The 25,041-nt window shown below is 34.4% G+C and overlaps 1 protein-coding gene across 5 annotated transcripts; it reads right to left on the bottom strand.

Annotated features, from left to right (window-relative positions):
• Positions 1-1,249: 1,249 nt before the first annotated feature.
• Positions 1,250-24,346, bottom strand: PBK (PDZ binding kinase). Of its 5 annotated transcripts, XM_074288403.1 has the most exons (10): positions 23,775-24,346; positions 23,513-23,588; positions 21,342-21,465; positions 19,214-19,311; positions 15,110-15,206; positions 14,085-14,227; positions 8,030-8,199; positions 4,610-4,739; positions 3,064-3,237; positions 1,250-2,187 (listed from the first exon to the last, which is right to left on the bottom strand). In XM_074288403.1, the coding sequence occupies exons 4-10, from the start codon at positions 19,269-19,271 to the stop codon at positions 1,988-1,990; spliced, it is 972 nt and encodes a 323-aa protein (XP_074144504.1). In that variant the 5' UTR covers positions 19,272-19,311; positions 21,342-21,465; positions 23,513-23,588; positions 23,775-24,346; the 3' UTR covers positions 1,250-1,987. The 5 variants fall into 5 exon arrangements, with proteins under 5 accessions (XP_074144504.1, XP_074144503.1, XP_074144505.1 ...); XM_074288402.1 differs by lacking the exon at positions 21,342-21,465; XM_074288404.1 differs by lacking the exon at positions 23,513-23,588 and having other exon boundaries at positions 23,775-23,831.
• Between the last annotated feature and the right edge of the window lie 695 nt (positions 24,347-25,041).

Below are 25,041 nucleotides of genomic sequence, written 5' to 3' on the forward strand. Positions count from 1 at the left end.
TCTTTCCTTTTTTGCTACTCAAATTATCATGTTGGGTCCTACTAATTCCACAATGTCTATTGAATATACTCTTATAAATGCTGCTTTAACTCTCCAGTAGACTCCTACTGCCTTCTAAATAAAGTTCAAATTCTTCATTCTTACAATCAAGGTCCTCCATAATCTGAAGTCATCTTTTAGCCTTTTTTCATTACATTTTCATTTTATGCTTTAATCAGACATCTCCTTCCAATAGCAGACACTGTTTTCACATCTACCTGCCCATAGAGAGGAAATCCCAAGCCACCTCTGTACCCATCCTTTAACACCAAAGCTTTCTTCTTCCATTGAAGCTTTTCTTGACCTCTTCAAGTTGGTGATGACCCATCTCAAAATATCACATAGCATTATTAGTTTTGAGTAAAATTGACAACTGAAACCCAAAATTTAATATTACATACCTTTGTTGATATTTAGCTCCCATCATGATTCCAAGTTTCTTGGGGGCTGGGGGAAGTTTAAAGAGATTTGCAAGAGACTCATTCAAGGTCTCTTTCTCTCAACATTTAGCACAATGTGCACACAGTTAAGTGCATGTTAAAAAGTTTTGCTATTTTCCATTCTTCTTCAATTCCAGGTATTCTACTTTATCATTTTATCAATTTCCCCGACTCTTTAGCTCTCCTCAAATTTACTGCTACCTGGAGATAGTCCAAGATATTTCATAAACAGGGAGAACATATGTTCTCCTTAAGGAAACCCATCTTTTCCATTGGCTTTGTGCTACCAGATGTCTTCAAAACTTAGCTGCCTACTGTCTTCATGATGGTGCTGGGACCGTTTAGTGCTTTCCCTGGTGGTGGGATAGACACAGGAATTGAACTGGATCATTGCTGAAACAGTATAGAAGTTACCACAATCAAAGCTGACACTCATCTATTAAAGTTGGTCATGTAAGCCATATTTATAGGGACTGAATTATTCATGCACACTTACTTTTCAAATTATTTAGAAGACTTATTTATATAAAAAAGTATTTCCTATATTTCTTAGACCATGTTCCTGTACTAATTTTTTTTTTTTTTTTGAGGTGATAGGGAAAGAATTTTTGTCCACACATTCTGTCAACTTTCTGGAAGTCATCCACATACACTTTAAATCAACTAAATTTTATATTAACTTTTCTCAGTGTTTTCATTATTTCAACCATCTCTTTTTCTGAAATAGAAACTATAATTAACAATGAAAAATAAAGGAAAAACAAAATAACTTAAGGCAAAATAGTTTAATAAATTATAACCAAAACATGAATCTATGACTTATAAATAGAAACTCTCAGGTAGAGATTCGGAGAGTTTAAAGAGAGCTATAGCAAACAAGAAATGCTCACTCTTGAAAATGAATCCTGGGAGAAGCAGCCAGGATATTGTTTTTTTGTTTTCAAAATGTAATTTAGTTTTCTCAGTTTCCATTGCTTATTCTTAATTACCACATTAGGCAATTATAAACAAAAGATTGAAAATTTTAAAATATGTAAATCTTCCTGAACTGACATATTTTATACTATAAAAATTCTATCAACCTTTTGAAAGTGGGAGTTTTATAAGAAAATAACAATTTTATTATAGATGTTTGAAATGGCCACTTTACCCCAAACAATTATAAACCAAGCCTAACCATACTTTATTGGCAGTGTTTTAAGCCTTTAAAGCAACTTACTATGAACTTTTTGAGTAGACATATGGCCATGTGGACTATAATAAAAACCCATTGACATCAACACTTCTAAAAGATAAGCATCATAAGTAGAAAATGAGCATCTTAGTATTAGAGACTAATTCAATTTCTAAGAAAGCTTTTCAGTTCTTATTAGGAAACCTTAATAATGAAATATTGGTATAATAATAGTCTTCAGCTGGTTATACAAATGTATAACTGCTAATATTGTAATGATGCATCAGACAGTCATAAGGTTTGCAACAACAACAAGAAAGTGAACACTACATAATCACTGCATATTCATTTCCAAAGCTTCAACAATGTGTGCAGCTGAGGGACGATCTTTAGGATTCTCATTAGTGCAAACAGAAAACAGTTCAATCACTTTTTGATATGATTCATCCAATTCTTCCATATTAATGGCTGGTCTTGTTCCCAATGCTTCATAGTATGCTTCATCATCAAACAAGCTCTCATCAAAAGTTTTGTCTGCTCAGTAAAATTAAGAGATATAAAGCTAACATAAGTAATCATGGATAACTAAAAAGTCAATTTTCAATCAAAAAAAAAAAATCACAAAATTGTAAGGGAACTTAGTACTTATATAGTTCAATCCCTTCATTTTACAGATGAGGAAACTTACTCCCAGAGATGAAATAACTCCAAAGGATTGACAATGGTCTGGGATCAGAAAGTACTTTGCAAACTATAATGTTCTTAAACAGGTATTCTATTACTAAATTAAGTCATTTGATTCTCAGTTCTTTCCATTAGACCAAATGAAATGCTTGTTAAGAAGTCTGAGACAAATTCCAGTGGAAACAATATCACCACCATTCATTTTAATTTAAAATTTATCCTAACTGGCATGCTAGCTTGTACAATGGACCACATTTTCATATCTTATGAATAGGAAACATGAATAGATGTCAACAAGAGTCTTTAGCAAAAATGTTTTGAATTAGTAGTTTAAATCCATTTTGGCAAATTTATGAATCATGAGGTCAGAGTATTTGGCAACTAAGCACTCTAAGTATACTGGAATAATGGGTGCTCCTACACAGCAAACATTCTTTTCTAGAAAAATCTTGAATACATTACTGAATTATTTGTATTTTCTTTTATTTATTATATCTGTGTGGTACACCAAGCCATACTTGCATGTCTCAAAAATATTGAAAAAATGCTTTTAATATGCTACTAAATCATGCAATAAAATATTTTTTAAATATGTTAGCTAAGAGCAAATACATATAGAATATGAGTCAAGTTTGTCATAAAGTATACATATCACATTTTACAGACTATTCTTTAATCTAAAATAAGTAAACAAGATTAGTCTGTGAGACAGTAGGACACACATACCTTCATCATCATCCTCTGGAAGATTAATGTGTGGAATGGTTAGGGTCATCATCTCCCAAAGAGTTAACCCAAAGGCAAATATGTCAGCTTTATCAGTAATAATACCACCCTCTTCCAGAGCTTCCTTTGGTTTCCAGGGTTCTGTGCCAATGTAATGTGCCTCAGGATCACTCACTAAAAGGGAATAGATATGCAAAATTGTATCAATACCACCTCATCTACCAGATAGTCAGCATTTTTTTTTTTTTTTTTAAAGAAAAAGGTAACATTCCCAGAAACATTTTAGGAAACATCATAAAAATTAACAATTTGAAAATGTTTTAGTGGATGGCTAAATAACAAAAAATTTCACAAGTACAAGATTCAATCTTATTTCTACAATTTAAGAAATCCAGCTACACAAAAAATATATTTATATATCTATATATTAAAAAGTCTGAATTTTTAAAAATTAATGAAGTTAATAATAATACAAATGCAAATAACCAAATCAAAATCTTCTAGCCTTCTTGTCCTGTGTGTTATTTTTCTCTATTATCCTGTCAATTGTTCAAAGGATCAACCCAACTCACTGGAGACCTTTCTTTTGTGGTTATTTAGTAACTTGAGGAACCCAGCAGTGTACCATCATCTAGCTTTCCCTACTTATTCTTGCTAAATGATGCACCTATCTTTCTAGTTATAATATAGCCCTCAACATTTCAATATGCATCATTGAGATTTAATAACCATGTGCTATAGAGTATCCAACATCAATCAATAAACAATAATTATTAACCAAGTAGTAAGTGTTGAGGAAAATATATTATCTGTGGTCCTCAACTAGGGAATGATGGAGTAGAATAGCAATGAATTAATAGTCTGGAGGCACTAGCATAGATAGGGCACAAACAACTTTCAGATACCTCCTTTAAAAGCAATTCTGAAATATTAATTTATGGAACTATTCACAGTGACTCTTTAGAAGTTACTATTTGGAACTTTTATGCTACTTTTAGTAAACTAGTAATAGTAGAAATGAAACTAATTTTTTTTTTTTTTAACAAAGGGCTTCCATTTCCTCATCCCTAAAATAGAATCCAGATGGTCTCTGAAGCCCCTTCAGCTCTAGTTTTATGAAGATTCTGAATACTCAATATGCATCACTCTCTTTCCAACTTCCCTCTGTGTATTATCTTGTTTACATATGTATCCCCTAGCACTTAGCACATGTCTGCACGTACTAAGTGCTTAATAAATGCTTTATTGATATGTTGTAGTTGCTAATAGATACAAATCTCTAAAGCTAACCTCATAAAATTATGCCATATACTGTTAGCAACTTCCTAGGGTGCTTCTATAACCTCTTTTTGTTTATAAATAAAAATTAAAATTATTTTGAAATTAGATATTAATGTTTGAATTCTTTGCTTACATGAAAAATGCAAGGAAGGTCCTTTAAATACCACAGGACACTAAACACATACAAATTTATAGTCTTGTCTTCAAGGAATGTATATCCTAACAAAACAACCTAGTTCAAATGCCTCAGAAGAGAATTACTTACCAGTCATATTTTCATCCAGTGGCAGTGAGACTCCTACATCACAGATTTTAATTGCCTCAAAGTCACCTTTAATTACAACATTTGAAGACTTTATATCTCCATGGAGGAGCTTCTTTTCCTGATGTAGATACTAAAAGAAATTGTATAATTAGCACCCATAAGGAGAATGACCAAAAAAAAAAAAAAAATTGATGGAAGAGTTGCAACATCAATGGTGCTGATAATGAACTATGAAATTTCTAATATGGATAAATGTTTTAATTCTTTCTAAAGGTGGACAGTGTTATATTAACTGTAACATAGTAACAGCATATATAATAATAATTAATAAAAGCTATTATTTGCTAGGTTGGGAGTAAGAAAAAACTGATTAAGATGTAGTTGGTCAAACATAATGATAAGAAAACAATAATGTGCTTTATAAACATAATGACTATTAAAACCTTCTCCTCCTAATTCCTCAGTTATAAAGACTCCAAATTAAGTGATTTTATATATGCTATCTATAATAAGATTCATTATTTGGTATTGTTTAGTAATTTGAAGATCTATATTGAGAGCATAAATTTTAATATCTAACATTAGTTAGTTTATAAGTAAAAAGTAACAGTTTTCCCCATAATTACCATCTACATAGATCTTTCTGGATAAAAAGATAAATATGCAAGCAAAATCTAACATTGCTCAAAAAAAGTTGAGTGTCAACCTCAAAAATAGCTAAACCGTGTGGCATTTTGGAAGATGGAGAGTATAAATTCCATCTGACAACAAAAACATCCCATTTGATCCTCACAAAAAACATTTGAGATAAGTGCTATTATCCCCATTTTACATTTGGGAGAAATGAAGCAGAAGTTAACTGACTTGCTCAGGATCACAAAACTGGTAAATATATCAGGTCACTTTTGAACTCAGCTCTTCCTGAACCCCAGAACTTTATCCACTACACCACTTAGCTATGTCAAATGGGAAAGGCAACAATTATATTACCTACTTCATGGGATTATTATAAAGCACAAATCAAGTAATTTTTAAACTACACTATTATAACTGTTAAAACACAATCCTCTTGTGATGATTTCAAACTAAAATGGCCACATGCTTTTAGATTCTCTCAAATATGAAAATGAAGTTTGGTTAAAAGATGAAATATTAACAATGAGAAATTTCAATTTGAATATATTTAACATTAATTCCCCCCCAAAAAAAAAAATTTGCCTGATTCTTAGTTTTAAGGAAACCAAATAATCATTCCCCTTTCTCCCCCAGTGGAATTTTCAACAGGTTTTCCAATTTTTTCATTATGATTTAAAAACCCAGGTTTGCTAGATTGTGGGTCACATTGTAAGATCAGAGTTAGATAAAAGTTAAAAGAAAGAAAACAATTAAAAGGCCTTATCAACTTCAGCTACTTGATGTAGCTGATGATCACTATTGTGATTCAATAGTGATGTTATTAGTCATTTAAAAATAGTGGTTATACAAATTTGGGTTAACTTTTAGACAATTATTTGAAGATAAAATTAAAGTCCTAAATGGCATCTTTGCTCTCTACTCTCATATTTAGGAATTCTCACCAGCCTTAAAAATATATACCATATCGGGGCAGCTAGGTGGCGCAGTGAATAGAGCACCAGCTCTGAATTCAGGAGGACCAGAGCTCAAATATGACCTCAGACACTTAACACTTCCTAGCTGTGTGACCCTGGGCAACCCCAGCCTCCTCAAAAAAAAAAAAAAAAAAAAAAAAAAAAAAAAAAAAAAAATATATATATATATATATATATATATATATATATATATATACACCATATCAGTTTGAAAATCTACAATCCTTGGGATAATACCTCCTTGATAATACTCTGTTCTTTGGATAGATTGTATTTTCATATTTAAAAGAGGCATATATATATCTTAGAAGAAGTCATCATAAGAAGCTAGAACTTCAGAGCATTTATGATATCCAATTCATGTAAGAACAGGGGTTCTCGAAACTATGGCCCGCTGGGTTATGGCAAATGGGCTAAGGGGCGGAAACAGAGTGTGAGGTTTTGTTTTTACTATAGTACGGCCCTCCAAAAGTCTGAGGGACAGTGAACTGGCCCCCTATTTAAAAGGTTTGAGAACCACTGATGTAAGATATAAGCCATTTATAATTTGTATAAGCATAAGATAGAAAGCTTTTAATGCATATCACAATGTCTCTACAGGGGCACATAAGTACCCAAACTTCCTTTTCCTTAACTCTCCAAAAGACCGTATCGATTTTGGATTATGAATTTTAAAAAAATTTTAAGTACATAGTTTTTCAGTCTTTCATTGTATGAATAATAAATTCACACTAGTCAACAAAATTTCTTTGAAAGGGGCACCTCATTTGCATGCAACAATTCTTATAACAACACACGCATTTTAAATCAAAAGTTGGCATCCCAAGTTATCAAGAATATTTATAACTCCCATTTGAGATTCAAAATTTACTAGCATTCTTTATGTTACTATAACCTCTAAAGCATATTTTTACATATATACCTTTAAACAAATAGGTGGCAAAAAGTCACATGAATTTAAAAAATGCAAGGACTCAAACTAAATTAGATTTTTGATAAATATTTTAAAATTCTTCTTGAATTCAGAAAACTATATCCTACTTATTCAGTGGCATACCAATCAAACTCCCAAGAATTATTTTACAGAGCTAGAAAAAATAATAACGAAATTCATCTGGAAGAAAAAAAAGTTAAGAATTTCAAAAGAATCAATGAAATAAAATACAAATGAAGGTGGCCTAGCTATACCAGACCTAAAACTATATTATAAAGCTGCAGTCATCAAAACCATTTGGTACTGGCTAAGAAATAAGAGTAGTTGATCAGTAGAATAGGTTAGGTTCACAGGACAAAATAGTCAATGACAACAGTAATCTAGTGTTTGACAAACCCAAAGACCCCAGCTTTTGGAATAAGAATTCACTATTTGACAAAAACTGCTGGGAAAACTGGAAATTAATATGGTAGAAACTAGGCATTGACACACATCTAACACCCTATACCAAGATAAAGTTAAAAATGGGTTCATGACCTAGACATAAAGAGTGATATTATAAGCAAATTAGAAGAGCAAAGTATCATTTACCTCTCAGATCTATGGAGAAGGAAGGGATTTGTGGCCAAAGAAGAACTTAAGTACATTACTGAATGCAAAATGGATAATTTTGATTATATCAAGCTAAAAAGTTTTTGTACAAACAAAACCAATGCAGAAAAATATATCATGTATTTGATGAAGATATTGTTAAACATAGAGAGAACTATTGTTCTCTATGTGCTTAAGTATAAAGTATATATCATTAACTATTTGTGTATATTTGCTTCATGTGTGTTTTATATAAAAATTTTAAATATAATGGCACAGACATACCTTCAATCCCCTAGCCATGTGTAATGCAACTTTCAAAATTGTAGCAGCTGGGAAAGGAGAATGGAAATTGGTATTTCTTTCTTCTATTAAGTCATTAAGAGACTTTTCTCCTCCATACTCCATAGCAAGACACATACTGCCATCTTGGGCTTGAGCATATGCACGATAACCTTAAAGAAAGTGAAATTTTCTTACCAGTTTTGTGGAAAATAATTAAAGAGTTCTACTTTTTATAGCAGTATTTGACTAAAGCAATACTGAGTGCTATACAATAAAGCAAAAATATTTGTGCAAATAAATGCAAAACTGATTTACCAATTTAAAGTAGCTTTCCACTCCCTGCTAATGACTGTCAGTAATACTAATGTAGTAAATTAACACTCTATGATAAAAGGCAACAGAAACTGTGGGAAAGAATTTGGTATAGTACATAGAGTAACAACAGGCCTTGGCTCAGGAAAATAAGAGTTCAGGAACAGCTAAGTGGTACGGTAGATAGAGAGCATTGGTCGTGAAGTCAGGAGTTCAAATCTGACCCCAAACAGTTGACACTCGTTAACTGTGTGACCCTGGGCAAATCACTTAACTCCAATGGCCTCCTCCCAAAAAAGGGGATGAATTCAAATACAACCTTAAGACACAAGCTAAGTCTATAACCCTGCATAAGTCTCCTAACCCCTATTTGTTTCAGTTTATCTGTAAAATGGGACATACTGGAGAAGAAATGGCAAACCACTCCAGTATTTATTTTTGCCAAGGAAACTCCAGGGACTTTTATCATGTAGAATTAGACACCACTAAACAATAAAAATTTAGCAAATGCATTTGGGAAAACTGGTTTGTAATCTGAAGAGAAATGGTTCACAAGAAACTAAAAATTATTGCAAAATGGCTATGAAGGCTTGGACAGAAGCTGAATAGGGAGCAAAAACTGCATCTTTTTCAATTCTTGAAAGTAAAGATTACAGAAGAAAAAAACTTGGGAAACAATCAGATAAAAAGATTGTATCTAAGAATGGAATTTGAATTTTTCCAACCACAGCTTCTTAGCCAAAGATGGAATATACATAGCAAAGGCTGCTTAAATCAATCAATAAACATTTATTAAATGATTTCTTTGCGTCATTTTTGTGTCACTAAGTACTAAAATATGGCAAAAAATAAAAAATGTCCCTCAAGGAACTTAAATTTTAACATGGGAGATGTGTTTTAAATAGGTACATAAAAAAAAAAGAATGAATGAAAAAGAATCACAGGGGAGAAGGCAGTAGTAGGGGTGGTGGGGAACAACGATCTCCTGCATAAGGTGATGTTTAAATTCATCACGGAATAAAATCATCCCCTGAAAGGGAAAAATGAGGGCAGAAAGCATTCCAGGGATGGGAAATAAGCATAGAAATAAAAAATGTAGTACATGCATGAGAATAAGATGACAATAATAACATAGAGGAAGGGAATAATGCACAAGAAAGCTGGAAAGGTAGAAAGAGGCCAAATTCAGAAGGATTTAAATGCCAAAGGAGTTTATGTTTGTCTTGCAGGAACTGGGAGGTGGAGTGGAAGAGAGACATGGTCAGAGTCATGTTTTAGGAAAATCAAGTTAACAGCTATTTGGAGAATGGATTAGAGTGGGAGATGCTATGGGCAGGGGGACCAATTAGGAAGTTACTATAATAGTTCAGGCAAGATCTGAACTAGAAAGGTAGCTAGAAAGGAAGGGGAATACAGTTTATATCTACAAACCTTTCTTTCTCTCTACAGATCTACATATAAAATTTATATAAATCTCTATATATGTATATGGGTGCATGTATGCAATGGGGGATTGGAAATTAAGTTATTTTGTAATTGTTTGCATATACATGTTAAGTAAACAATAAGCTCATTGGTTGTATACATATATACTCCTATGAGAAAAATCAGGAACTATATAGAGTGGGAAGCATGATGGGCAATATTTAAGAGGAAGTCAATAGAAATGATTCTATAATTAGAATATACTACATGGACAGAAACTGTTGAAGAATTTGGGAAATATTAAAATCCAAGTACAGAGTCATGTTATGCTTATGATGGAAGACTTTGATTATCAGACATCTGCTAGAGTTTTTTACAAAAACAAATAAAGAACTGGTTTGTTTTAATGACATCTTTTAAAAGTATGAAGTTTTAAAAGATGGATGAATCAATAAAAGAAAATTCCATTTTGAATCTAATTCACACTAATTGGTTGCTGGGGTATAAATGATGGGAACCTTGAGGTAAAGGGATACACAGAGGGTATTCCATTGCTTCTCAGCTTATTATACAGAAGAAGATATCTTGGTTCAGTCTAACATGCTTCCTATGTTAAGAAAAGCAGATTTCAAAGAGTTAAAAAATATGGGTAGAATTCCATGGACTAAAATGCTATAGGGGAAATCAGTCTGAGACATGGAAAATGCTCAAGGATAAAATTCCAATGAAAAGGGGAAAATATGACTTAATTGAAAAGGTGGATGTTGATGCACAAAACTCATTAAACCAATTTAGATTTTAAAAAGAAACATACAAAGATGAAGCCAAGATGGCAGAGTAGTAGGTAGAAATACACTGAGCTTCCTCCAAACTCCTTCATAAAGGTCTAAAACACACCAGACTAAATTTGTATTGAGAAATCCAAAGGGAAAAAAAAAAAATCAATGAGTCATTTTATTAACCCAGGTCAGCACAGGGAAAGAGAGGTATGCAAACTGGAGATGGGGTCTGACCAGCACTGCACCAGGTAGAGCATTCTAGGGGAAAACTGAAGAGTAAGCATAAATCCCTGATTTCATAGAGCCTAAACTTGAGAAAGAGTGTATAGATTTGGTGGAGCCCCAATTTGGAACCACCTCTTACATTAGTACAAGGTACAATCTCTCCTTGGGTGGTGTTGGAGTATCACAAGATGGCATATGTTCCTGATGCAAACCTGTCCCCAGTGTTTGCATATGTTTTGCCCTCTTATGGTAAGGTGAGCTAGACAAATGATTCAATGTATTTTTCCTGGATTTCTTCATCAAAATTTGGTCTGGTACATTTCCTAAAACTGTTTGGAGAGGTTTGTAAAAAGGAATTCACAGAATTATTTTTTTTAACCACTCTGCCTTCATCAAAGATCTTTTAAAATTAACAGCAGCACACTTATTTATTAGAACCAAAGTTTCTTGTCCTATTCACATTCTAATATGGAGATATATGTGTTCCTTCTGAACCCTATTATTAGGGGATACAGAGGGAGTTAGGGACCACTCTGTCTTAAGCTGCCAGAATTTTAGAGGACTAATATTGACATCTGGTTCCCACTTCCTGATAAAAAGAAATTCAAAATGCAGAATAAGACATATTTTTTTGGTCAAGGCCAATGAGGAAATTTGTTTTGCTCGAATTATTTTTTCCTATCTCAATTTGAGAGGGGAATAGGGAAACATGGGAAAAAGGAGTATATTTTTGTAGGATAAAAAAATAAAATTTAATTTTTAAGCAACAAAGGTTAAAAATGAATATTCTTATAACCTTGGACTGGTTCTCTAAAAACAATGTTAGGGGTGGGGAGAGGGAGGAAGGAAAGTTAGGGAAAAGTTTTATCGTATATCAAAATATGCAAAAGTATAGGTTTTTAGTAACCAGGAATAAGATACTGGGGAAGCAGATGACAATTGAATCGCATTCTCATCTGAACTAGTCCAAGGAGAAAAAATACACTTCTCTAATAATGGAAACAGGGAGAAAGGCAATAAGGGATGGATAATCAAGAATAAGGGAAGGATTGTTTCTCAGCAAAACAAATTCAAAGCATGTACAAAAATATTTATAGCCACTCTTTTTATGGTGGCAAATAATTAGAAATTAAGAGAATGTTAATTGAATTGCTGAGTAAGATTTGGTAAATATGATAGAGTATGTTATAGTGGTGTAAGAAGTGATGAAGTGAGTAATTTCAAAGAAATTTAGAAAGATTTTTATGAACCAATGCAGAATGAGATGAGCAGAACAAGGAGGACACATTTATATAAAGACAATATTGTAAAAAACCAATAAATATTGAAAGAAGATTAAGAACTCTGATCAGTGTATTGATCAACCAGAATTTCAGAGGACTAACAATAACATCTGGTATCCATTTCCTGATAAAAAGATTAATAATTCAAAATCCAAGATACATTTTTGGAACATGGCCAAAGAGGATATTTGTTTTGCTTGTGATTTTTGGGGGGAGTGGGAAGGGAAAAGGATGGGGAGAGACAGAAGATTTTAAAATTTAAAAAAATTAATTTTTAAGCAACAAAGGTTAAGGATGAATATTCTTATATTCATGGAATGATCCTCTAAAAACAATGGTAGCAATGTTAAAGTACAGAATAAATTGAAGCTGTCGAAGGAAGCCAAGGATAACAAAAAAAAAGGATGTGCTATGTTTGTTTTGTTATGTTTTTAATAAGATTGAGAGAAAAGGAGAGGATCAAAGAAGGACTTTACAAGGAATAATAAATGAATGGATAATAGTGGTTTGATTCCTTATTTGCTTTTGTTTTCTCTGCCAAGGACAATGACCTTTGCATGGGAAATATAAGAACAAAAATGACTAAAAGGGAGTTGATTTCTAGGAAAGTAAGGGAGCACTAGCTGACATTACAGATTTTAAAGTTACATCGCCCAAGTGAACTACATCCTCAGGGCCTGAATGAATTGGCAGATGTAATAACTAAGCCACTGTTGATATCTGAAAGATCATGGAAAACAGGGAGAGGTGCCACAAGAATGGAGGGCAAATATATTCTAGATTTTTAAAAATGGAAAGAAAAGAGCCTATAAACTATAAGTCAGAGACAATGAATTCAATTTCTGGAAGAATTTTCGAATGGATATGTTAGAAATGATTGGCGAACATGTAGGAAGGAAACTAGTATAAATCATAAAAAGTCAACAAAGGTTCATCAAAAGCAATAATACCAGTCCAAACACATTTCAACAGGATTACCAAATAAATGGGAAAATACAGTGGGTTATGGTTTGCCTAGATCTTAGCTAAACTTTTGATCAAGTAGCTTATATTATTCTTATGAAGATAAAGAGCATATGGAGTAGATAATGCAAATAGATAAGATTTAGGACTAGTTGGCCAGTTGCTCTCAAAGAACAAGACAACTACCCCTGAAATCTGTGCTTAATCTTGTCCTATTTATCCTTCTTACTAAATTCTTGAGTAAAGGCATAAAATGTCTGTTCATCCAATCTGAAAATGACAAAGCTGGGGATAGCTAACATATTGGCAGCAACAGAATCCAAAAAGATTTTCCCAGGGTAAAGGCAAGATAAAAAATCAATATGGATAAATTTTAAGCCTTACACTTGTGTTAAAAATGAAAAAAAAAAAAATATATATATATATATATATATATATATATATATATATATATATATGTGATAGATGATAGCAGAAATTCCTTCTAACTCTCAACATTTTATTATTTTCTAAAATTGAATTTACATATTATCTCCTCCCAACTCCTGGCAAAATTTGTCAACTAGCACAGATCTGATCATGATAATCATTTTAATCCTACCCAGGTTACAACATCAAAATGTCAGTAAATTTACTACAAGAGGTCTTGTAACTGAATGTGGGGGGAATCACAAAATTATGATTTATCATAAATGTTTGATTTGTATACTACTTTATATATCTATACTTGAGATAACATAAAAATTTCTTAGCTAAAAAAGGGTCACAAATGGAAAAAGTTTAAGAGGCCCTGGTCTAAACTACCAGAATTCAAAATTTAGGGTTGATGGATCCTCAAGGGAGGAAAAGAATTACATTTTTATTTTTACTAACCTCTAAATGAAATTAAACTTTTCATTCAATTAAGTACAGGCAACAAAACATTATTCCAAAAGGGTCCATAAGCTTCCCCAAACTGCCAAAAGGGTCCAAGACACACAAAAAAGTTAAGAATCTCTGGTTTGAATAATTTGTAGCTAAGCTAAGATTCTGTTATATACTTCTTATAAATTAATTCTTTAAGCTTACCTACAATATTTGGATGCTGAAGGTTTTTCAAAATCTTAGCTTCATCAGTTAGCCTCTTTTGATATATACTTTGAAAATGATCATTACATTTAGAATTAATCTTTTTCACTGCCCAAGGAGAATGAGACAAACCTTTGGGAGACCTAAAAGAGTAAATATCTTATGAAACATTTGTAGAAACTTGAAGGTGGGCTATGAGAAACTACTAAAAGTAAATGATCCAGTAAAAGTTTCAATTGAAAAATAAGGAATTAAAGTGATTTCAATATTTAAAAAACACTTTTTGTAAATGTCCATCAGTTGGGAAATGGTTAAACAAGTCTGTGGCACATTGTAATAGAAAATTAAGCCAGGAAAAATAAATAGGATAAATAAGATGAGTTATATGAAAAGACACAAAATGAAACAAACAAAAACTGAACAGAACAGAATATAAAGAGAAAAAACAAAACTAAATGCTATGAAATTATAATGACTGAGTGTAGCTCTTAAAAAGAGAAGACCCCTTCTTTGCAGGAGGAGAGCTACAAGTGTGAAACAGTGAGTTATTTCAGATTTCTTTGATGCATTGGTTAATATCTATGAATTTGAGTTGTTTTGCTTTTTTACAAGGGATAGCCCTGAGGCATGGGAGAGAAAAAATAGGTTAAGAAATGTCAATGATATAAAAGCAAAAGATATCCATTTTAAAATTTAAAGCAAAATACTTTCACTATCAAATATTTCTTTTTCTGTTATGAGATATATTTTCACAATCTAAATTGCATACCAAAAATTAAGTTGAGAATTCTTATATCCTCAGTAACAAGAATACAGCTATTATGACAAGACTGGAAAAAAAGGAGAAAATACTCGTAGTAGGATTTCCTAATTTCTCACCATCTACATTATTATTACTTACAGAACTAACAAATGATTGAGAATGGTTCAGTAATTTATTTCTGTATTAAACTCCCTGCTTCACCCCCTGAAAAAGCAGATTGAACTCAAGAATTCTATGCAAAATGTTTATTTGTATTCCTTACCTTTTCATAAGATAAACATTTACTCCAGTACCATAGCCAAGCTTTTGCATAAATGGAGAAGCTGGAATAGCTACAGATGATGGAGTCAAGCATGACACTAAACATAAAAGAATAAAGAGAAATTAATATCTGAAGAGGACTTTTACAAATATAGTATGTTGACCTATCGCTGAAAATAACATTTTGTGTAAACTTAAACACAGAACACAAAATTATTAACAAGAACACAATTCAAAGACATGGTCAAAATGTCCCACTGGTGAACTACATAAGGAGTGCTTTAAAAAAGTGAATGAAAACATTCTTCCCAACATTTTTAGATGACATAAGGTAATTAATCAGTGGACAAATATATAGCAAATAATTCTATACATTAATATCCCTGATCCTATGCCAGCCACATGTGAATTGCTCTGCTAAAGCAAAATCATCACTGTAACATCATTCCTGGGAATGATAGCTTATGTTAATAGAAAACAAGTGTAGAGTATATATTTAAAGTAGCTTGAAAATTAGAGGGTTAATAACTATACAGCTCCTTTATAGATCCTTCATCCTAGGAGGTTCTAAGAAACAAGGTATAAATGTGGCTCTACTCCCAACTACATGATTGATGAGATCTAGATATGGGGTACCTAAGTGAAATTAGGGTTTAATTGAGGTCTAGTGGTAGGTTCGGGGTACAGGGAGTCAAATAGAGCCCTCCTGCAACCCCTTTGGATTTGGTACAAGGATACAGAGTTAAATGAGATCTGGTGGCAGTGCAAGAGTCCCTTGTAAAGGAATTTACAGACCCCAAAACCTAGACTGATGAAAGAGGTTTATTGTGGGGTTTAGAAGTAAAATTAAAGTCTAGTTAGTAAAGTTGAAGGTAGATTTAAGAGGGCACCGGAAACAGTGTTCCAGTGGGCAGAGATCCTTGGCATGCCAGGAGTAAAGCTGCCATGTTTGGAACCTTTGCAAAGAGAGGGCTCCAGTGTGGCTCTTTTATAATGATAGATTTAGCTAAAGGGGCCCGTGGGTGGAGTCCCAAGTTGGCTCAGATTCCATGTGGGCTGGGAGAGCTTGAATCTTCTATTGGAATTCAAAGGGATGCTTTTGACCAGGATTTGTGAATCAAAGATCCTAACTTCTTGAATTGTTAATGCATCAGCTAGGAGGGGCTGGGAATCAGAAAGGAATAAATCCATCAGAAAGCACTAGTTTCTTAAAGGGACGCCAACCCACATCATGATGAGGTATGAAATTGAAAATATTTTAATTCTACCTTTAAGACTTAAGCTGGCATGAGTTTAACACTCTCTCTCAGGGTATAAATTCAAATTCCTTACCCATGGTAACTCAATCTATCATCCACAGCCTGAAGGCCAGGCTTTTGCTTGATACTTAGCTGTACTGAGGGACTCAATTCCTATGTGGATTGAATTTGAAATTTGGAAGGATAACCTCACTCCCTACTATTAACTCAAATCCAAGTTGATTCAAACAAAGCAGTTGCAGACTACACTCAGGTCGGCAGACTAATTCTATCACCTGAAAATTACTCCCAATTTCCAGGGGGGAAAAAATAATAGGGAGTAGCTGAGAGAACTCTTAACCCACTTTTTCATTAAAATATCTTCTAAACAGGACTGTTATGATATAATGTTAGGCCAATCAGAATACAGAAGAATATTATATTACTGGAGATTTTGTGATAATGTTACTAACTGGTTTTCTTGTTTGTTTTGCGGAGGCAATTGAAGTTAAGTGACTTGCTCAGGGCCACATAGCCAGGAAGTGTTAAGTGTCCGTGGCCAGATCTGCACTCAGGTCCTCCTGACTTCACGGCTGGTACTCTATCCATTGGGCCACTTGGCTACCCCAATCTTACTAATTGTTATAAAAAAACCTGTCAGCCCTCACTCAGTCTTTGGTCAATGACAGAGCCACTAATCCAATTTAACTTTTTTTTATTGCTAGCCTAACTAATTGGTTGTAATTAGAATCTTGTTTCTCAGTCAATTTACATATCTGGAAAAGTGACAAAGAGAACAGGAAGAATAAATATGCAAAAAACAAGTGCTAGACTTGGAGTCAAAGTACTTCCCTCTGAGCCTGTCTGTATCTGTAAAATGAGAGACATGGACTCAATTATCTCCATGATCTTTTCTAGCCCTAAACAAATGTATGATACTAAAGGGGGGAAAAAAAAAAGATTAAATAGAAAGGTTGAAAATGAGATTGAGACAAGAAAATTGATAAAGTATTCTTCTTGTGTTTTTAAAACTTCTTTCTGTGTCCTAACTTTTGCTTATAACCTTTTAAAATCATCTTCTGTACTTCTAAGAAATCTGTTGATAAAATGAGATGGTCTAACCCAGGCTAATAAAGCCACATATCAATACAGATCATATCAATATCAATATCAATACAGACAGCTGTATTGATTCTAGTTGACATTCATAATGAATTTTGGTTCATGTCTAAACAGGCCACCTGTAATGACTTGTAGTTGTCCCTTCCTGTCAGAAAAACTGAACCTCTTAGATGGGTAAAGGCTGAGCCTAGCTCCTCTAGTTCTTGAGCTCTGACCAAAGGCCAGAGACCCATGTTTCCTAGCAGCCCCTCCTGAACAGGCAGTCAAAGGCAGTTTTGCTCCATCCTCCCTCTTCTCTGGGGAGAGCAAAGGTAAGAAAGAGTATTCTTCAATGGTGGGAAATCCTCTTTTCTCCTTATGTCTATAAACTGTTGACAAAAAGAGGAGGAGCCTCAGTGTTTTTGCAGCCAAGACTGTATGCCTTCACTGAGGACAGAAAGGGTTCAGATTTCAAAATCTGTGCTCCACTGACAGGGAACTGCTTTCTTGCACTGACAAGAGTCTCTAAATCACTGACAAGGGCTGGGACCAGGACCCTTGGCAACTATATCTGACTGCGTATGCACTTACTCTAAGTAGGTCTGAAAAGTTATAAAATTAAATCTATACCATTAAAAAGCTAAAGTTTCTATTAGCATATCTCTCTTAGCTAATGCTAATACACTTCTGTGCTTTCAGTTTGATCTCCTATCTTTGATCCACAGTCATTAGATGGATATACCCACTGAGTGGTAGGTATGCCTCTCTCAAGAGGTTCTATTCCACTCAGATCAAGGTAATTATTCAAAAATATTTTAATATTTTTATATTTAATTTTTAAATATTTTAATATTATTTTAATTTTTAATATTAATATTTTAATTATAAAATTTTAATTTTTAAAATATTTAATTATTTAATATTTAAGGAAGGAAACTGATAAGCTACAGAAATGCAACCAAGCAGGTGAAGGGCTTTGGCCTTGAGATCATGTAATAATAGTGACTGAAGGAAATGGTGATATTTAGCCTGGAAAAAGGAAGATGTTAGGATCTGAAGGACTGTCATAAGGAAGAGAATATATATCTATAGATAGATATTCTAAGACCAAAGAAAACTAGGAACAATGGGTGGGAGTTATAAAAGCTGAATTTAATCTGAAATGTAAATAATAATTTTTTGCTAATAATGAGGGCTATCTGGAAATAGATTGAGTTCTCTCAGGAGCTGGCAGGTTCATAATCCTTTGAGCTACAAGTCTCTTCCCTCCCAACATTCTTATAAAATGTAAACTACTTGAGGATAAAGTATCTGGTACTTAATTAAAAAGAAGTCACCTGCCCTTGAGTTTTCTTAGGACTTAATACATTTTAAATTCTATTCTGAACTATAGTTTGGTTATGTTCAGTACAATTGTTCCTTTCCTAAACGCAAGGCCTCTGAGATAGAGATTATGTCTAATTTATGTAATTTCTCCCAGGATCAGACACAGATCTGCTATGCAGAATGTTAACATATGACAATTCACATTAACAAGGAGTTCAATTATTAGTGGAATGGGATTTAGAATCACAACTCATCCATCCCCATGAGTAGGTGGGAGTACCTCCTCCTTATGGTTGATTTTATATTTATTTATACTTACATATGTTGTCTTTCTCAATAGGATATAAGCTCCTGGACAGGGAATGCCATTTGGGGCTCTATATCCCAAACACTTAGCAAACTGCCTAGCACATAGGCCCTTGCTTGTTGATTAAACTTACAAGATTTCTTCTTGTCAGATAATTTGCTAGGTGTCTTGAATGCATTTGGTCCTTCCATTATTAAAAACAAAAAACAAAACAGCAACAAATCCTAGATTCTGTAAAGTTAAAAAAAAAAATGGTTATATTGATTCACATGAAAAATGCTTCTCAATATAGAATTATGTAATTTTAGCACTGAAAGGGATTTAAAGATCATGTGGTCTAGTCACATGGCTTTACAGCTTAGGTAATTAAGGCCTGGAGAGAGAAATGACTAGCCTAAGATCACTCAATTAGTTTGGCAATTTTGGAAATAGAACCAAAGTGTTGTGATCTGCAGTCCAGTACTTATTTCACTGTACTGTTCTTAAAAGACAAAGTATACAACAAGCATAGCAAAGGTCCTGTAGCTCCTCTTTCATACCACAATGTACTTTCACTAGCTATCCTTAAAAAAGTAGTCCAGGAGCATTTGTACCCAAACCCAGGCCCATTCACTGACCTTCTGCTGTTGGAGAGGAATAGGAAGGATTGTCCACTGCCTTCCTGAAAACCTCTTCCATCTGCCTCTCAAGTCAAGGAAGTGAGCCAGATCAGGCTCACTCTCTCTGCAATGTTTTTTTTAGTCTAGAGTTTCTATTACTCTCTACACACCTCACTTCTCACCCCATGGTTTCTCCTGTTTTTCTTCTCTAATATACATATAATAAATCATAAACCTATATTAATAAATAAATAATCATTTGGGAGAAACTGTCCCCTGCTCACTCTTTATTTTTTTTATTATAGTTTTTATTTACAAGATATTGCATAGGCAATCTTTCAGCATTGACAACTGCAAAGCCCTTTGTTCCAACCTTTCCCCTTCTTCCCCCCACCCCCTCCCCCAGATGGCAGGCTGACCAATACATGTTAAATATGTTAAAGTATAAATTAAATACAATATATGTATTATCCACAGTTATTTTTCTGTACAAAAAGAATCGGACTTTGAAACAGTGTACAAACAGCCTGTGAAGGAAATCAAAAACTGCTTACTCTTTATGTTGTCATCCCCATCTCCCCTCAATCTGGTCCCAAATTTAATCCTGTCCATTCCTTTCCTTTCAACAATGAACAAACTCCCTTTTTATCCTGTATTTCTTTATTCACACTCTTATCTATTAACCTTCACAAGGACCTAGCTTTCTTCTGATGACACTGCATCCCTTGCCTGTATTTCTCCCTTTATTACCCACCTCCAATGGATTCTACTCAATCAAAATTATGGTAATTATATTTTTTATTTATTTATTTTTTTAATGGTAATTATAAAACACTGACTCCCTCTCTATTCTCTCCCCTCCCCCCTTCACATTCCCTCTTTTCTGAACATGTTCAGCACTTTTTCCCTTTGTGTATTTAAAAAAAAAAAAAAAAAGTACTTTACCAATTCATAGCAGCTGGGTTCTTTGAGGTACTCTATTCATTTGGTGAATCAATTCAGTTTTATACTCTTTTTCTCTTACCATCTTTTTTCTACTGCAGATTTGCAGCTCTCTCTCTTTTTTTTGGCTTTTATTATATATCCTCAAGTCTTAGCACAGTATCAGCACATAGTACTTAATAAGAGACCCAGATAAAACTGGAAATTAGTATGGCAGAAACTAGGCATGGACTCACACTTAACACTATATACCAAGATAAGATCAAAATGGGTCCATGATTTAGGGATAAAGAACGAGATCATAAATAAATTAGAGGAACATAGGGTAGTTTACCTCTTAAACTTGTGGTGGAGGAAGGAATTTATGACCAAAGAAGAACTAGAGATCATTACTGATCACAAAATAGAAAATTTTGATTACATCAAATTAAAAGGCCTTTGTACAAACAAAACTAATGCAAACAAAATTAGAAGGGAAGTAACAAACTGGGAAAATATTTTTAGTTAAAGGTTCTGATAAAGGTCTCATTTCCAAAATATACAGAGAATTGACTCTAATTTATAAGAAATCAAGCCATTCTCCAGTTGATAAATGGTCAAAGGATATGAACAATTTTCAGATGATGAAATTGAAACTATTTCTGCTCATATGAAAGTGTTCCAAATCACTATTGATCAGAGAAATGCAAATTAAGACAATTCTGAGATACCACTATTTACCTGTCAGATTGACTAAGATGACAGGAACAAATAATGATGAATGTTGGAGGGGATGTGGGACAACTGGGACACTGATGCATTGTTGGTGGAGTTGTGAAAGAATCCAACCATTCTGGAGAGCAATCTGGAATTATGTCCAAAAAGTTATCAAACTTTGATCCAGCAGTGCTACTACTGGGTTTATATTCCAAAGAAATACTAAAGAAGGAAAAGCGACCTGTATGTGCCAAAATGTTTGTGGCAGCCCTTTTGAAATGAGCAGAACCAGGAGATCATTATACACTTCAACAATGATACCGTATGAGGATGTATTCTGATGGAAGTGAATTTCTTCAACATAGAGAAGATCTAATTCAGATCCAATTGATCAATGATGGACAGAATCAGCTACACCAGAAAAGGAACACTGGGAAATGAGTGAAAACTGTTTGCATTTTTGTTTTTCTTCCCAGGTTATTTTTACCTTCAGAATCCAATTCTCCCTGTGCAACAAGAGAACGGTTTGGTTCTACACACATATATTGTATCTATGATATACTATAACATATTTAACATGTAATAAGACTGCCTGCCATCTAGGGGAGGGGGAGGAGGGAAGGAAGGGGAAAGTCAGAACAGAAGTGAGTGCAAGGGATAATGTTGTAAAAAAATCACCCAAGCATATGTTCTGTCAATAAAAAGTTGTAATTAAAAAAAAAAATGAGACCCAGATAAAGGATATGAACAAACTATTTTCAGACAAAGAAATTAAAGCCATTTCTTTTCATATGAAAAAATGCTTTAAATCACTGATTAGAAAAATGCAAATTAACATACCTCTTAAATTGGCTAAAATTACAGGAAAAAATGATGAATATGGGAAAATTGGGATACTAATGCATTGCTGGTGGAGTAGTGAAATGATCCAATCATTCTGGAGAGCAATCTGGAATTATGCTCAGAAGGCTATCAAACTATGCACTCTTTGATCCATCATTGTTTCTACTAGGTCTGTAGTCCCAAAAGATCATAAAAGAGGGAAAAGGACCCACATATATAAAAATGTTTGTAGCAGCCCTTATAATAGTGGCAACAAACTGGAAATTGAGTAGATGCTCCTCAGTTGAGGAATAGCTGAATAAGTTAAGGTATATGAATGTAGTATATAAATGTAACAATTATTGCTCTGAAAGAAATTATGAAAATGATTTATTTTTATTTTTATTTATTTTTTATTTTATAATTATAACTTTTTTTTGACAGTACATATGCATGGGTAATTTTTTTACAACATTATCCCTTGTACTCACTTCTATTCTGAATTTTCTCCTCCTTCCCTCCTCCCCCTCCCCTAGATGGCAGGCAGTCTTATACATGTTAAATATGTTATAGTATATTCTAGATACAATATATTTGTGCAGAACCGAACAGTTTTCTTGTTTCATAGGGAGAATTGGATTCAGAAGGTAAAAATAACCTGGGAAGAAAAACAAAAATGCAAACAGTTTACACTCATTTCCTAGTGTTCCTTCTCTGGGTGTAGCTGATTCTGTCCATCATTGATCAATTGGAACTGGATTAGCTCTTCTCTATGTTGAAGATTTCCACTTCCATCAGAATACATCCTCATTTAGTATTGTTGTTGAAGTGTATAATGGTCTCCTGGTTCTGCTCATTTCACTCAGCATCAGTTTATGTAAGTTCTCCAAGCTTCTCCTGCTGGTCATTTCGATGAAAATGATTTTTAAAAAGCTTCTATACTTGTCTAAATTTCTTTCTCTTTTGTCCTTTTTCTTTTCTTCTGCCTCTATTTCTGCCTCTGTCTTCCTCTTTGTGTCTTTTTCTGTGTCTCTGGACTTTTTCCTGTTTCTCTCTGTATTTTTCTTTCTGTCTCGCTCGCTAACTTAAAACCACACAGGAAAGAAGAAAAGGAAAAGCTCCGGGAAGAGGACGGAGCAGGACCGAGCAGGAAGCTCCCGGAATAACGGAGATGGAAGGGGCTGTGCGGTCGCCTAGCGGGCCAGCCACCAGACCAACAGGGCACTCTAAAAAAAATCCCTGAGGCTCCCAGAGCGTGTGGGCGGGTCTGTGAATACTGATCCTGGGTAGAAATTAATTATTTTTATTTTAGTAGCACACACCCTTTTAAAGTCACGATAATAAAGCTCATTGCGTGCTCACAAATGCCACACCTTTTTCTCCGAGAAACGGACTTCACTATCTCGGTGACTCCAAATCACCGCGGTTCCAGAGGCCTCGACGCCCTCACTACAAAGAGACCGGATTGGGAGTTAGAGGCTCGGGGTTCCAGAGCTAGCTCGGCCACATTAGCGGGGTGCGGTTTCCATAGAACGAAGGGAAGGGAGTTGGGACCCCATGACCTCTTGACCCCAGAGGGTGGGAAGAGTCCGGAGGAAACAAGCCGCCCCGACTGATCCTCGGTCCCAGACTTACCTCAGCAGAAACAGATCAGCTGTGGCGCCGCAACCTGCTACCGAGGCTGCCGGGCTCAACTGAAGCCGTTGATATTCGAACGCCCGCCGCCTTCAAATCCGAGCGCTCCGCGCTACGGGGCGGGCAGAGGGACAAACTGAACGAGAACGCGTTCTTTGGAGTTTTTTGTATTCTTCTTCTATCTCCTCCCATCCATTATTATTATTATTGGAGTAATCGTGTGTACACGTATAACTTATGTATTATCTATTACACACTGCCTACTTATCTATCTCTAATTCCCCCATTTATGTGGCTTAAAAAAGTCCCCCCCTAGAACCCTCATTTTAGCACCTTCATCCCGTTAATGACTTCTCTTGGTCCGGTACACAGTTTGCCCTGTCTCTCCTCCATTAGATTATAAACTCCTTGAGGGCAAAGGTCATCTTTTTCCTCACAGGAGCACCCCGCTAGTTATCATCTCTCATTCAATTGTCTCTACGTGCTTCTATTTCTGTCTCCCTGTGCACCCAGAGCTAACGGGCATTCTACTGCCTATCATCCCTCTGTGTGGACCTGCTGTCTGCGGCGTCTATCTCTACTGCTGTGAGAAGCCTTTAAGAGTGAGGTAGTTATGACCTTCGACCACCTGGCCTAGGCTATCCCCGAGGCTAGTGACGTAATTCTTCCCTTAGGCTACCTTGCCTTAGTTTACCTTGTAAGGCCAGGATGATGAGCCCAAAAGATTGTTGGCCGTCAGATCGCAGCCTGCTGGCCAGTGACAATGGAATGCTGGGAGCTCATTTGCATCAATAATTAGGTGCCTAAATTTAACTGCAGGAGCAGTACAGAATTAAACGCCTATCCCGATAAACTTTGGATAGAAAACTCCATCTGCATCCAGAGAGAGAACTATGGAGAATGAATGCAAATCAAAACATGCTATATTCACTTTTTTTTTCTTTTTTTCTTGTTTTTTTTCCTCATGGTTTTCCCCTTTAGCTTTCATCTTTTCCCCAAAAATGATTCAAAAAGAAATATGTTTTTTAAAAAAAATTAACATTCGTGTATAACCAGAAAAGTAAAGAAAACAATAATAAAGGAAAAAAATTTACATTCCTGCCACCTCCTGAAGATTCTCTCCTTTACCCCCAGCTCTGTCCAAGGAACTGTGGGCACCTGTGCACAAAATTAAGGCCCTATCCACTCCTTAGCGCCAACTTAAAGGTACAAAATTAGCACTTTCCCCTATAAATTTACCTGCTTGCTCTTTGCTTTTTGTTAACTT

Source organism: Sminthopsis crassicaudata, chromosome 2 (genome assembly GCF_048593235.1).
Source record: "Sminthopsis crassicaudata isolate SCR6 chromosome 2, ASM4859323v1, whole genome shotgun sequence".
In the NCBI taxonomy this organism is placed as follows: Eukaryota; Metazoa; Chordata; class Mammalia; order Dasyuromorphia; family Dasyuridae; genus Sminthopsis; species Sminthopsis crassicaudata.

Excerpts from the sequence above, each read along its gene's own strand:
- PBK (XM_074288402.1), bottom strand. The coding sequence starts at position 19,271 with ATGGAAGGACCAAATGCATTCAAGACACCTAGCAAATTATCTGACAAG. Across the intron at positions 14,228-15,109 it reads AATGTTTATCTTATGAAAAG|GTCTCCCAAAGGTTTGTCTC; the intron begins GTAAGGAATACA and ends TTACTCTTTTAG. Across the intron at positions 2,188-3,063 it reads TCCAGAGGATGATGATGAAG|ACAAAACTTTTGATGAGAGC; the intron begins GTATGTGTGTCC and ends TTTACTGAGCAG.